Source organism: Carettochelys insculpta, chromosome 15 (assembly GCF_033958435.1).
Source record: "Carettochelys insculpta isolate YL-2023 chromosome 15, ASM3395843v1, whole genome shotgun sequence".
Classification (NCBI taxonomy): Eukaryota; Metazoa; Chordata; order Testudines; family Carettochelyidae; genus Carettochelys; species Carettochelys insculpta.
In genome coordinates this window covers 22,669,720-22,685,198 of record NC_134151.1, presented here as the reverse complement: position 1 = coordinate 22,685,198, position 15,479 = coordinate 22,669,720, and the positions used below count along the sequence as shown (strand labels likewise).

The following is a 15,479-nucleotide window of genomic DNA, read 5'->3' as shown; positions in this document are numbered from 1 at the left end:
AGTATAGACAATTCCCTAAGAGCAGCATAGCAGCTTGTCTGGTAAGGGGAAGAGACTTGGATCCACACTCTCCCACCTGAGCAAAATGCATATTGTTTTGGTTTTAGCATCCCTCAAATGTTCAAATGAAAGGATTAGCAGCTTCCTTCTACCCTGGACAAGGGAAAGGCAGTTTGGGCTTTTGGAAATTGAAGTGCTTTCCAGACACTAATACTAAAGCATCGCTTTGGGATGAGGTTGACTACTGGTCATTCACATTAAGGTTCAATCCCTCAGCCAACATCAAACCTCAACAACTGAATCATATGGGTAAATGAGCAAAATGGTGGATGTAGCAGGCAGTTTTTCCTGGTGAAACACATCATTTAATGGCACCACGAGCTAAACCATGGGTCTCTAGCACAGTGAGAGAGTAGAAATCATAACAAGGAGAGCGTTTGAATGGAGAAATGAGGTTTGGTTATGTTATTCAATGCATGACTGAAGGCACGTCCCAACATCTGAATGCTAAAAATGGGTCAATGTGTGAAGTTGCAATAAATGTCTACCACAGACCTTCCTAAACTGATTTTTGCATTAGGTATCACTAAATTCTTAAGTTTCACATAACAGGAAACATACATATTTAATAGACATTGAGTATTAAAATATTCAAATATGAACACCTCCACACCAGTCAAAAAAAATTACTGATCAGAGTGAGTCTAACAGTTCTAAGTGAACTCCACAGTGACAAATTATGGTCAACACCTGTGCCAAGGCAACCTGGGAGTCAATTAAAATCCTAGGTAACAAAACTTTCAAAGGCTTGTTCTACCCTAGAACTTACAGCTGACTGCAGATATGCAGTTCAAGCTGTGGCAATTACATAGTTAGAATCGACATCTCTGCAGTCAACTGTAAGGTCTCTCCTCACTGAGAGAGGTGGATGAGAGTGCTTCTCCCATCAACCTTCCTTGCTCTCACAAAAGCAGGAGTATGGGGGGGGCAACTGCAGACCCCCCGAGAGATCCATTTTGCACCTCTTTACCAGATGTATGAAACTGAATTGTGGGACCTCAACCCTGAACGGGTCAGTCTCCCATTAAGTGCAAATATACCCTAAGAAAGGTTCTTTGCCTTTTGGCTTACCCCAGTCAGACCTCCCACACATCAAAGCACACAGTAAGAAGCCCCTTTTACACAGCCCTACCATAACATAAGAAATCATCTACTATAAATAATTGGTGGACCTGGGAAGCCTTTAAGCAAGTTCCTTATTATTTCATATGCTGCTGCCATCGAAGCAGTTTTGAGATTCTGAATCATACTCAAAACATGAATGTGAACTGAATGCACAAGCCTGCACCTACAGGGTGAAGTAGTTTCCCAACCATCTGATCGCCTCTCCATGAAATGTGTGCTACAGAGTTTGGTGATATATTCTAGTTAATAAAGCACATTACAAAGAGATCTAAATATAAAGATGCACCTGGATCCACCAGCAGCACAGTATTTCATGTAATAGTCCAACTTCTGTTCACTTCTTACTGAAGATTTTCTAAGGTTAATCTAAAAGAGAATGTGACACATACTGGGAAGGCTCTATGGCCAGACAAAAAAGAGCCTGAGAAGTAGAGCAATAAAGGAGGATTTTAGATTCATAATCCTCTTGTCCTTACACAGGTCTCTTGAAAGAAATGGATGTGCTGAAACTTGAAGGAAAAGTACTTGGCTACAATGGGCTAATATTTTCCCCTTTAATAATAAGAACATAGGAAGGGTCATAACATTTAGTCCCATATCCTGTCTACAGTTGTGACCAATACTAATGCTTCAAGAAGATGAAAAACCTCAAAACAGGAAATTGTTCAGCAATATGCCTGTGGAAAAAGTATCTTCCAGAGTGTGAGTTGTTGACTTAGGTTTTGAACCATGGGGGGGCAGGCGGGGGCTCATATTACTTACAAATTTTACCCAAGTGTAATTGACAATGCCATTATCAACTCCTAATCATTTTTTGAATCCTACTATGCTCTTTTGTCTTAACTTACGACAGGACATTCCACAAGTTAATTATACTCTATATAAAATGTTTCCATCTACAGCAGTTTTAGATTTGTTTTGTTGACTTGTCTATGCAATTTTTTTAAACCCTGGTTTTCCCTGGTTTTTACTTCAACCTCATAATGGTGCACGTGGTTCAATTTTATGTATTCTAACAATATAAAAGAAGGCACTTAATTGACTGCTTTTGCTACTGCATCACCTGCTAGGAGTTTTCAGCAGGTCTCCCATACTCTCTCTGTAAGGCAGTTGTCAGAACTGCGTTTCTCTTCTTGAAAAATGTAGTCATGGTCTCCAACAAGAACTGAACAGACTTCTCAACAGTATTCACTTTCAGTCTGTTGGTCAGGATTACCTCACCTTGACAACAGCTCCATCTCTATCTCAAGACTTGACTATACAGTTAGTATGTCTTGAAAAAACAACCACCACCCATCCACTTACATGGAAAAATACAGCAAAGGGCCAGGTAAATCTTGCTGTATTGCACGGCAGGGACATCCCCAGGCTAGACCCCAAGTGAGACCAAAGGAGGTGCAATCTTAGGCTGCCAGCTCTGAATCCATCCTCGCTGAAAAATACTCAGAACCTGGCCTACTCTTCGCCCCAGTCCTGCTCCAGTGGGCATTGGGCTATTGACTGTTATGGAGGCAAGAGCAGAAAAAGGTGGGCAATGCAAAGGGCCTACACTTGCCTAGGATTTTTTCCTCCTTCTTCCTTACTGACTCTAGGACAGTAGGTGCCCAAAGATCACCTCACTTGTTGTTGTCACCTTTCCATATTCACCACATTACCCCTCCCCTCATCTAAATAAATGCCCTCTCCCAGAGCCAGGCACCCCAGCTCCCATAATTCTAATTCAATGCTGGAGATTCACCAGAGCCACTGGGGCTGCCACTGCAGCCGCCGCCAGGGCCGCAGCTGCTGCCGCCATGCACGTCTCCCACCACGCGGTGGGCACACCTTGCGTGCGGCTCTCAGGAGGAGCTGCACTTAAAGGCTCCAAGAGCCGCATGCAGCTCAAGAGCTGTATTTGCCACAATGCCGTGTCCTATTCGCCACGTGCTGAGTGGTGAATGTATTGGACACTCCTGCTCTAGGAGCTGGGATTCATCTCACCGTACATCTGCCAGCAGGTACTGCCCAAGACCTGGTACCTCAGGTAAGTTGCTTTGGTCATTGCGGGTGTGTGTGTGTGTGTGTGTGTGTGGGTAAGCTACAGGCATGAAGATTGGACACATTGTGGAGATCACAGTGGAAACCTCCCTTGAGGCAACTGCCAGGGACTTCTCTCATGATAGCGGACCCCCCAGCAGGCACAGGGCCAGCACAGCTACCTCCTGCCCCTTCTCACAGCTCTACTCTCGGGCCTATGGTGGGGCAGGGACAGTGGCCAGACCAGGATGTCTGCCGCCTCTCCCCAGCAGGTATATAGCTATGAGAGTTTAGAGCAGCAGCAATGTCGCTGTAACCTGCACTCGAGAGAGAGAAAGAATCAGGGAGTTGTAACCAGCTCCATAGTAGCCTCCACTCTGTTTCTATCAGGTTTTTATTCTTATCCATTTTAAAGGAGACAAACAGGAAAAAGAATTATATTTAAGGTTAACGTTATCAATTGGAATACATGGCTTCATTTTTCCACTGAAAATATTTAGGTTTCCTATAGAGTACACTTTTAAATTCTATAGTCATTTCACATTTTAGCTTTTTTTTTTTTTTAAATAAAACCTACCTTTGCTGCAATGAGGATTATCCCTGTACAGAGTTTATGCATTTGTTTTTAAACCAAAATAAAAAATGGGCTTCTGTGTATTCCTAGACATTTGGTTTGGTGCAGAGAAAGTGTATTCTTTTAATAGTATTTGCTACGGGAAGTGGCTCTCTGGGATAAACATATAACCTACAATCATGATCTCAGCATTTTTCAGATTTCTATCTTTAGACCCTAAGTGCATAAACTTATTGCTGACATTAACAAATTACATTTAGTTGTCCTTTAAAATCGTTCCATTATCACTCAACACATCAACAGATTATTTGCAGATAGAAAAGGATTCTGGAAATACCTGGAACTGAAGAATCTGGTGCAGGCACATAAACTGGGGACAGAGGAAGTTTTAGGAGGGGGAGGTTTTGAATATGAGGCACATATGTTATCATTGGGAAAACTGAATAAATAGAAGTTTGAGGGGTTTTTTGGTTATAACAGTTTTCACCAATAATCTACGTTAAAAAATATCCAAAGTAGTTATTGCTAAGAAATACTAGACTCCAGCTGATATGTTAAGGACATTAGAAACTTCTCTGGTTACAGTCCAAAACCAAAGTAAGAGAAAAATCAAAATCCCATTACAATGGCAGCTTAAGCAGCAAGCAGAAAACCTGATTCAAGCTAATATGTCCAGTTGGTTCCTCTGTTATTTGGAAACATTAACAGTGTAAGTACTTATGACTACTTTGTATGGGTTCTTAACCCCAGAGAAGATTAGTACTTTGGCTTTAGTGCATGTCATGCATTAGCCTTAATTAGCAATTTATCTGTTAGTGACAATCTTAGATTTCATTTATCAAGAAACCTGTTCAAGAGAACTCGTCCAAATCAAAAGATACAGTATGTCTTAGTACTTGCTATATACTCTCTTCTGTGCAATATACTGCAAGCATAAAGGTGAAAGCACCAATTAATTTCTTCTGCATGAGATGTTTTGGCCTTAATAAATCTTCTAATTAACATGTCTTCCTGATGTTATGGAGCAGGCACTGGGAAGACTAAAAAAGCTACAGAAAGAACAAGAGAGAGTCAATATTTAAGTTGCAGGTAAATTGCATCAAGTGTAGAGAGCACAAAAGACCAAAGTAGCACAAAGGCTAAAGTTGCACCTAGGCTAGTAACATGCAGCACTAGGCATGCACAAGGCACACCCGACTTGAACGGTGACATATTTGCTGAAGATTTCATGCTTATTTTGGCTTTGTTTGGAACTGCAGTTTTTAAATCAACTGGTGATGCTGCAAAAATGTGACCACCACACTGGAAAAATCTTCCAAAATATATTCCACCACAAGCAAAGGAAAGTGGAACCCATCTCTCTTATACTCAAGTTTTTACTGTAGTGGAGGACCACTGGAGATTAGCTCATTCAATTAAAAAAAAAAAAGTCTAAGCTTAATTACACAGAAGGCAAACGTGTCTGTACCTTAGAAACTTCATACACTTCACCACCACACAATCCTCCCTCTTAAATACAACAGAGCTGGGAGGCAAAATATCTGGTTAATATCTGGTATTAACTCGCATTAATGTGAGTTAAGTGCAAATCAAAATTGTGCTTCTCGAGGGTTTACTGTACTTCAGAATCTTCCCCTAGATAGAAAAGCATCTCTTTTTGTACAGCGTATGATGCATTTACTTGCCAGCTCTTTTTCTTTCATCAACAGCCCAATTCAAATTTGCATCAGAAAACAAATACTGTATCTGGGTACGACTGCCATCATTACACTATTATTTCACTGAGGAGCTAGTAGAGGATACAAGTTTTTGAAAAGACTGTCAAATAAACGACACCACAAAACTCAAAATATATGTGAGATTTAATAAAAGAAATAAGTACAAAGTGAACAGAAAGAATTAAAGTAAAAAAAAAAACATATGAATAACAAAGTGAATGAATGAAACAGTTTCTGAGAAGCTTAACTTTGCAAAAGAGCAGGTCCACAAATTTCTCTCTATTCTTGTTGAATTAAAAACAAAAAAACCCAGTACCCATATTTGTGTGGGACCTGCTCCATGCACACAAAAAAAGTTTATAAAATTAATAGACATATAAAATACCTTTTAACTTAAAAAGCAGAAAAATACACGGTAATGGGTGTTTAAATGACAGAAAATGAATCATTTTTCCATTCATGCCAACATTTTACAGATGTATGTTACAAAATAAGGAAATATATTCTAACTGGATTGCTCATTTCAGGTATAATTTCTGAAGCAATCTTTATTTTCTTCTAGTCTACAACATAAAGAGGTAAATCTTCAGCTTGGAGTGAGATCAGTGTCACATTATATTGATAACTTGTTAAATAAAAAGCAGGTACACACCTACCTTACTGCACCAAACATTTAAATTTGGTCTCAAGCAAAGATGAAAAATCAAATACTAGCAAAAGCAAAAGCACACACTGACTTCTGTTGGAGGAGAAAATTATGGTTTCTCAATCCAAGATCTAAATAATTACCACGGTGAAGATGAGGTCAGTATTTAACTAAAAAGGACAAGGATGTTTACCATAACAGGAAGGCAGTGTATATATAACAATAATAATTAATAATATATTGTTACATACATTCTGAATGTCTTCAGAAATATCTGCAAATCTCTCTCATGGCTAAGGACTTTTAAGTTTTTCTTTTTATCATTATTATTATTTTTAACTAACACCCTATAGAAACAATAGTTACAACTCTATGAGTAAAGGTATTTCTGATCCCTGATGAGCCAATCAGGAAGAAAGTATTTGCACAGATCTGGTTGGCTGCAGCATGAAATCAGGAGAAAAATACTATCTGAAAAGCCAATCATAACGCATTCCTTTGCAAGTGTGATCTAATCAATTAACTTTATTCCATCTCTAAGTAATGTTGGCCTTTGGAAAAGGAAAACAATCTAAACCAGAAATTATTGTTTTATTCATGTGATTAGTCCATTGATCATTATGGAACTTCTCACGAGTCAGAATATCATGATTTTTCATTACTTTTCCACATGACAATTTTTAGCCAATCATGTGCTAGAATTGTCACATATGCAACAATTGCTATATTCTTTGAGCATTTATTCTATCATACATATCAACCCTCAACATTTGACAGTTATTCTTCACAATATATTTAATGAGGCACAGCCTTAAAATTAAATGACCAGATTACAGCAGACTCTTGAATAAGTGTTAATACTATTAGCTCTCCTTTCTTTTTAAAATGGCCTATCTTTAAAAGTACCTGTATAATTTCCATGAGGTTTTTCCTTACAAATATCAAGTAACACTGTGACATGAATTTTCAACATATTCATATAAAAGGCCAGCGTCTATAAGAAAATATTTTAACACCTGAGCATGTATTTTAAAAGCTGCTTTATCGGGATATGCAAGTTGAAGAACCTCAGCATGGAATACAGCTAAATGCTAAGCTCTCAACAGACCTGCTAAAGGCTCAGATTACGAAGCTATCCACCATTATTTAAACAAAAAAGCAGTCATGCAGAACTTTCAAGACTAACAAAATAATTTATTAGGTGATGAGCTTTTGTGGGACAGACCCACCGCTTCAGATCATAGCCATACCAGAACAGACTCAAGATATAAAGCACAGAGGGCCAACAGTTGTTACCAAGGTTGACAAATCAGAAGAATTGTTATCGTTGTTGGCAAATCAGATAGAAGAGCAGAAAGAAGGGGGTGTGGGGCGGGGAAGTAAACGTTAGGTCAAACATCAAAGTATGTAAAAGAATCCTTATAATGAGTCAGGTAATTGCTGTCCCTGTTCCAATCACGTGTTAATGTGTCGAATTTGAATATGAATGTTAGTTCCCATCATTTTCTCTGTAGACGGTTGTTAAAGTCTCTTTTCTGCAGAACACAAGCTCTTGGGTCTTTAACAGAATGGCCCACTCCATTAAAGTGCAGGCTGACAGGTTTGTGTATTTGAAGATTTTTGATGTCTGCTCTATGTCCATTCATTCTTTGGCACAGACTTTAACAACCGTCTGCACAGAGAATGATCATTTTTGGACCTCTGTGCTTTATATATTGAGTCTGTTCTGGTAAGGCTATGATTTGCAGAAATGGATCTGGCCCCCGAGGGCTCATCACCTAATAAATCATTTTGTTAGTCTTTAAAGTGCTATATGACTGCTTTTTTGTTTTGATAGAATACAGACTAACACGGCTACCTCTCTGTTACTATCCACCATTGTTTAAAAGTCAAACAAGGAATTTGCCAGCATGTTAGCTTAAGGACTACAAGATCTCTAAAAATAATTGGAGGAAATGAATGGTAAATAAAATGGGCATGCTCACAATCAACATCTAATTAGCCAGTATTTGCTGGAAGTGTGAACCAAAACTCTAAAGACACTAAGTGGGAGCTAGTGTAACATTTTTGTTTTCTTTTAGCACATTATCTGATGGAATTTTTGAGTCTAACTTTAACTAAGACACCCACGTCTAAATTCAAAAGGGACACTCTACCTAGAATATGTATATTCACCAATTACCATGCAAAAAGGGCAGGTTGTTAGCTACTGCCTGAAATCCTACTATTGATCCCTATATAATGGTTTCCAAATATCAAAACAGTGTTACAAAGAAAATTTTGTTAGAGGCGGGGGCTAACGGAATTTAAGGGGAACGTAGCTTGTTTTCATTCTCCATCTGTTTCTGGGTACGTTTTTTTAAACTGGAAACAATTTAGAAGTTCAAGATCAAACATCTTCTACTTGACAGCAAAATACACTGGTTAAGTTACAGGTGGAGTTACAAAAATCCCATTGTTCCACATTATATAACACGCCCTAAGGAAAGAAAAATCTTCCTATTTAAATGTTGCATATTAGCAGTAAAGAAAAATTAGAATATTGTTGTATGACACGTATTGTCACTTTCGCTATATTATGCACAGCACAAACTGTTTAGAGAAATTAGTTGTTTGTGTTTTTAAAATGACCTGAGGTAAGTTACTGAGCTTAAAGCACTTGGGCCCTATTAGAAAATTCAAAGTGTTGTTTTCAACTCTAAACTTATTCAAATAATAACTTTTTGGTAGAAAAATAAAAGGATGTTCTTCACACTACTCAGGACAAATGTAGGAAAAAAAATCAAATGGGGAGCCCCGTGAAGCATTAAAAATTAATGTAAAGTAACTATCAGTTAGTAACAGTAGTTCTGATAAACAATTATGGCCACTTTACAGGTGGATGTGCGCCCATCAGGTCTGAAGCAAAGTAAGCCTGTTCATTTTCAGGATTATTTGACTGTATGTCAGTAAATTTACAGAGTATGATGTTTTCTTCCTTAAAAAATGATGCATCCATCCTGTACAGACAAGGATAAACTGTTACACTGTAAACACTGAAGAGGCTCATTTTCTCTTTCACTTTGGTCCACTCACACAATGTTATGACAGAAGTAACACAAGGTAGGAAACTCAAGCAACTTAACACATGAAAGTACAAAGTCCGCTTGTGGCCTGTGTGCGATTAACTGAAAGAAACAAAAACATAAACAAAAACAGCATGGATTAATGTTAAGGAAATTAAATAAAAGCAAACTCTAGTGAAAACATATGCAATGAAGAAGAGAGACCACATATCTGGCATTTCAGGACTCGCTAACTGCCTCCTAAACTAAAGACTGTGCAAAAGCATAAACTAGCTGATAACTGCACTCATGACAGCCAGCCTCCCTGTTAAAACAACTCATCTGATTGTTTGCAGTTCTTAAGTTCCCACTCTCTGACAGACTCTATTGAAATCAAATGTCAGATTTAGCCAGCCATTTTAGAAGAACTTCAGTGAAACAGGATTAAAAAAACATTTTCCACCTGGGATCCCTATTCTATCTCCCCATTTCCCCTCCCTGCTTGTCTCCCACTCCCACAGAGGTTCAAGAAAAGACAGATGGTCCTCTATTCAGATGCCACTCCATCATCCGCCAAAGGGGTTCAGTAAGCAACCTTAAAGACGGTCTCCTTAGCAGCCTGGTTTTGATTTCCCCATGCCTGCATTCAATGCTCCCTGTAAGCTGCGTGCTTGGGCAGCCTCCCCAGAGAGATTCAGGTGCCGCCCAGCTGATTTGCAGAGCATCCACAGCTGCCCAAAGCCAGCAGCATATATTCTACTGATAGCACATACCACATGCCTCAGTGCACCTAACAAAATTTATTCCGTCCATGGAAAGGAAAAAATTAGAGGGAACACTGCCTACATCTTGGGTAGCCTGTGAGTGTTAACCACTACCATTGCGAGTGGGCAGCATTCTACTCTCCGCAGCGCAACAGCACTGGACTGTTAGTCTGTGTCAGTTAAGGGACAAGAAACCCAGATTCTGACATCCAGTCCAGGTCTCTTGTGTGATAACTGCAGATTCAGCTTTACAGAGTGTCAGCCTGACAAATTCTCCCATGCACATTGCCCTTCTGCTGTCTTAATATGTAGAGAACTGCTTTAAAAGTTACAATAATATATGTGACAGCTAAACAGCACTATCAGGAAGAGGCATCAAAGCTTGATTTCAGCAGTATCCGCCAGAGGTCACTGTTTGCACAGGTAACAGCTATCAGATTCCAGCACTTTGCTAGCTGGGCTTTTGGGGAAACATTCCTAATTAAAGACACCAGCTAATTAGGAATTTAAATAAAACAGCTCCCATTAATTGCAATGGGTCTTGTGTGGCTAAATCTCTGAGTTCTTTTGAGATAATGTTCATTACTAAGCATATTATAATTCGGGCTCGACAGGAAACTGTTGGTTTTTTTCATCTCATGAGATTTTGAAAAAAAAAATTCCTGTTCCAAATTAGGATTGAAAAAAATATTCTTTTGTTTGGGTCAATCAAAACATTTGAGTTAATCAAAACATTTCATGCCAATGTCAACTTTTTCTTCTTTAAAAAAATCTGTTTAGCATAAATCAAGCTAGATTTTTAATGGAAAAGCCATAATGACTTCAAAAAAACAAAAAGTTTTATTTAAATAATGTCAAAAGCGAATATTTCAACCATTTCAGAATGTTTTTCCCAACTTTTTTATTTTAAGTCAGAGAACTCGTCAAACCCATTCTTTTTTGCAGGTAGCTTCGGTTTTCACAAATCAACATTTTTGGTGACAAAATGTTTTGCCAAAACATTGCTAGCTAGTTGTGACTAGAACATTCCCCACCAAGGTAGAACTGGGGAGGGGAGGTAGGTTGAGACATAAGGCTCCATTAATCTTCTCCCACGCTCTTCCTCCTATCTCCAGACGCACATGCAATAATGATATTACCAAAAAAAGGATGGAAATACCATTCCAGACAAAATATTCGAAAAGGTAGTGTCAGAGAGATCGTTGGCAGGTCATGGGGAATGGAACCCTTTGAAGCTCCAGATTCTTACATTCTGTACCACACAAGCCTGCTTGAGCAGAAATCAGTGTGCTACTCTGTACCAACTACCAGTCTGGAATGTGTCCCCAGATTTATTTTCTCACAATAGCTTCTGTCAGAGGTGCACAAATAAAAGAGGCGAAGTTTTTCAAAATGACAAACTGAACGAGAAATCTGTGACTCAAAGCTAAAATATTGCTGGTTTTACAGTCACAGTTAATACCAAAGACCCCACTACTGGAACTTATTTAACAAAACCTCTCAATGAACAAACCACAAAACAATCCAACTCAGCTTCCCACTAGCACATTCAGAACTACTTACCTCCACCAGAATAAATTGTCTAACACTTATTCACTCTGATTCTTACTCAGTTAATCTGTTGCCATTTTTACAGTCCCATTTCTGATTGTAACCACCTTGGAATAACAGTGGCAAAACGCAGACTATTCAGTCATGTGTTAATGACAAGAGTACTGCAAATCACGGCTCATATCAACTGTTAAATACTGGCACATATGATATTTATTTCAAAATGGAGAGCTAGAGACTATATCATGGATGAGGTGTGAACCTGTATGGCTTCAGCCTGCCCAGACAGCCACCAACACGACTGCTGAAGAATGCAATTAGTTCATGTCCCATATTCAAATCAAGTCAAAGTACATGTAAATTATGATGTTTGTGGATTTTTTAAAAATGAGTTAACAAAACCTGAAAATATATTAGAGCAAGAAGTTGAGGCATCAAGTCCTGAGTCACCCAGGATTTTAATGTTTATTTTAAATGTTCCCATGAATTTGAGGGCTCGTTAAACAGTGATAGGTCATGCAGACAGGCAGGCCTGAAAACTCCCCCTCCCAGCTTAATGCACCTCTTCTCCTGCACTGACTCAGACAATTCTGCTGATGCTGACTGGATGCAACTTAACCTGTTTTTCCTGTACTGACAGAGCTCTTCAGCAGAGCTGTATAATGAGGCCACCTTGTGTTCTGCAAAAGATGATTAATTGTAATTCCCAGGTCTGGAAGGCTATGTCATCAAATCAACACACCAAGCTGTGATGGTAGCATCTTCCAGTCACGAAACGCACACAACAATGCGCAACACTCAGCGTCACCACAAAGAAGGCCATTTAACCATTCGCTGTACTCACTATAGACAACAGGAGAGTATCAAGTCATTCTGGCCTTAAAGACTCTTTAGAGCAATGGTCTAGAACCTTTTTTAAGCACAAGATCACTTTCTGAATTCAGGTCAGTCCAGGATCTACCTCAAACCCAAACTCCTTTGCCCTCCCTCTCTCCCTGCCCCTTCTCTGAGGCCCTGCCCCACTCACTCTGTGGAGATGGGGTACAGGCAGTGGGGCCAACAGCCACCATGGGCCCTGGGTCAAGGGGGGCAGGGCTGGCTCTGCACCCCTGGCAAGGGTGGGGCCAAGGGAAGAAGGGATGCGGCCCAGAGCATTCAGCCTTTAGCACTGCTCAGACTGCTGTGCCGCCTGCCTCAGAGTTGCCTGTTTCAGACCGGCCTGGTGCTCTGGCTGCTGCTGCCAAAGTAGCAGCAGTCGTGGCCATTGCTCCAGGCCCCTTTGAAACACTGGGCCCCAGGGCAACTGCTCCTTTTGCTCCAGCCCCCCAGCGGGCCTGGGTATGGGGGGACTGTAACCCGGACGTGAGTGACCCCCCTCTCTCTCCAGCACCCTGAAGAGCATGCAAGAGGGTCCCGGGAGCAGCTCCAAGGCAGAGGGCAGGAGTAGCATGGCAGTGTGGGGGGTGGGGCATCTGAAATAGCTTCCTGGCCAAACCAGTCAGGATCACCGGTCAGAGGTTCCAGGATCTACTAGTTGGTGACCAGGGCTACTGGGGTAGCCAACCCCTGGCTCCCGAGCCGCACGCAGCTCTTTGCTCAAAGAAACATGACCTAGACTGCTCACCAGCACTCCGCACGCGCCCCAGTGCCTGGAGGGAGAAGCATGTGGCAGCAGCTCCGGTGAGTCCCAGGCTTAATGGGCACTGAGTTAGAGTGCGGATGGAGGTTCGAGCAGGGAGGCTGGGGGTGCCTGGCTCTGGGGGAGGGGAGGGGATTGAACCATGTGTTATATATTTATTTTTATATTGATATATAAAAATAAATACATAATACATGGCTCTTTGCACTCTATCCACAGCTATTTTGGTTCTTAGCCTGTAACTGGTTGGCCACCCCTGCTGTAAGGGAAAGGCCAGATTGTGATCCTTCTTACATCCGTTTCAGTTTACACAAGCATAACTGAGAACAAAATTAGGCCCTTGTCTTTTGTCTACACCGCCCCAAGATGTAATTCAGTCATTTTAGTGCAGAATCATTGCTGAAATTTCAAGGCCTGAAATAAATTTAGGCCGAAGAGCTCAGAGATGCACTCGGACCATAATCTGTGCTCCGCTGGAATAGATGACCCCTTTCATTTTAATATAATATTTTATAATCAACTCTTGGATTCTAGTTGCAGGTCGGATGTGCATTAAGCATGCAGAACATAGCTAGAATTGTGTTGTACTGCACCAGGAATATGAGACGCCAAAGTAAACACACTAAGCCACAGACATGGTATTCCCGGGAGGAAACAAACTATTACTGCATGCTAGTGCAGCGTGTACTGTAGTTATCATCATGGAGATAACACTGATTTGTAGCATGATATTTCATGGGCAATATCAACCTCAAAGCCATGCTATCAAGAGTAACTTTGTATTATTGATATGGTTTCTTTCCATCATTAAAGTGATCGATCACTGTTACCACCAATGTGCTCTGGATCTTACGACACAAAAAGAGAGTACTTCAGTCCCTCTGCACAGGGAAAAATGTGTAAGGTGTTGGAAGAGCAGAGAAATGTAGCAGCTGGTAGAGTGACCCCTTCTCCACTCGGTTCCCAATCCTGCACTCACTAAAGATGGAACTTCAATGGGAGCAGGCCTTTTGTTTCACCCATTTTATCTTTTCCCCTGTCACTTGTCCAGCGCCATATTCTGAAAAGCTTTACTCCCACCGATGAGCACTCCTAGGCTATGGCTATACTACAGAGGTATTTCTGAATAAGATATTTTCAAACAGCTGTTTTGAAATAGCTTATTTTGAAATAACAGCTGCACACAAAATGCATTTTGAAACAGCATTTCTGGACACGCAGCGCTATTTCAAACTAGCACACGTGTAGTGCAGATGCCAGTAAAGTTATTTCCAAATAACAGCTGTTATCTCGAAATAACTCTGTAGTGAAGCAGCCGCCTTACTCCAGAAGCACTACTGCTGAACTCAGTAGGACTGTGTATGATGCCTGTCGCAAAGGTATCAGAATCTGGCCCAGAGGGTAGACAAAAAGTCTTCCTTGTATCTAAGGGTCAGGGATTCAAAACAGGCAGAAACAAGACCCAATTGCCATAATGCTTTCACACCTTCCCTTTATTCTTACCTGTCCACCCCTTTACCTCTTTACAGTCCAAAAAAACCAGTAGCCCTTCAACATCCTACGAGCACAATCCCACACACTGCAGCTCACAGTAATGTTAATGTGCTGCCTACAGCCATGCCTGAAAGACACTGCGCTATTTGGTGCTTCTGGATCTTGCCACTCACTGCCTTGAGGCTAACCACACTAAGCCAGTCCTCCACCAAGCCAATGGGCACAAATGTCACCTGGGTCCCCCATTCTTAACAGGCCTAAAAAGGGATTGGAAGGATGCTGGCTTACGGTTTAAAAAGCCCTTTCATTTACTAACTTTTGTAAAGAGCTTGGACAGCTTCACTGCTGTGGTGCTTTGCCATGTTTGTTTCTGGGGCAAATGGCCAAGTTTTTGAAAGACTAAGATGGCTTGAATGCCAGGAAGAGGTTTAGATTGAAATGGCTTACTTTTTCTTGTCTTTATCCTTCTTCAGCGGCTGCTGTGAAGTAGCTTGCAAGGACTGAGACTGCAGGGTTTCGACAGCCAGTTTCCGTCTGTTGAAGGCATTCATCTCCTCCTCCAACTCCCTCCTTTTCTCCTCCACCTTCTTCTTCTCTTCTTGATGTATCCGCTTTAAATGCTCAAACTTATCATGTAGCTGGTAGAAGAATGACCACATGAGCATGGCCTCCCTGACCCTCTGCTGGGCTGCTGCCCCAAGCCCCACGTCTCACCAAGGACCAGCAATCACAGACTCTTGCTGCTGTGCACAGTCCCACTGAGATCAGAGAAATTCCACATAGGACTAAGGAGCTAAATTGCTGATCTCACTGCAGGACAGGGGCCTAAACTACCTGGTTCTTATATA

The 15,479-nt window shown here is 40.8% G+C and overlaps 1 protein-coding gene across 3 annotated transcripts in view; it reads right to left on the bottom strand.

Moving 5' to 3' along the window:
* Positions 1 to 4,195: 4,195 nt before the first annotated feature.
* Positions 4,196 to 15,479, bottom strand: part of SEPTIN8 (septin 8) — a 68,534-nt gene continuing 57,250 nt past the window's right edge. Inside the window, exons 9-10 of one of the 3 annotated variants that reach the window (XM_075009996.1) lie at positions 15,079 to 15,269; positions 4,196 to 4,824 (exon numbers count right to left, since the gene is read on the bottom strand). In XM_075009996.1, coding sequence (XP_074866097.1) covers positions 4,770 to 4,824; positions 15,079 to 15,269 — 246 coding nt within the window. In that variant the 3' untranslated portion in view covers positions 4,196 to 4,769. Of the gene's footprint in view, positions 4,825 to 5,636; positions 9,307 to 15,074; positions 15,270 to 15,479 lie in introns of those variants that run through there. The other 2 variants (XM_075009997.1, XM_075009998.1) reach the window with 2 other exon arrangements.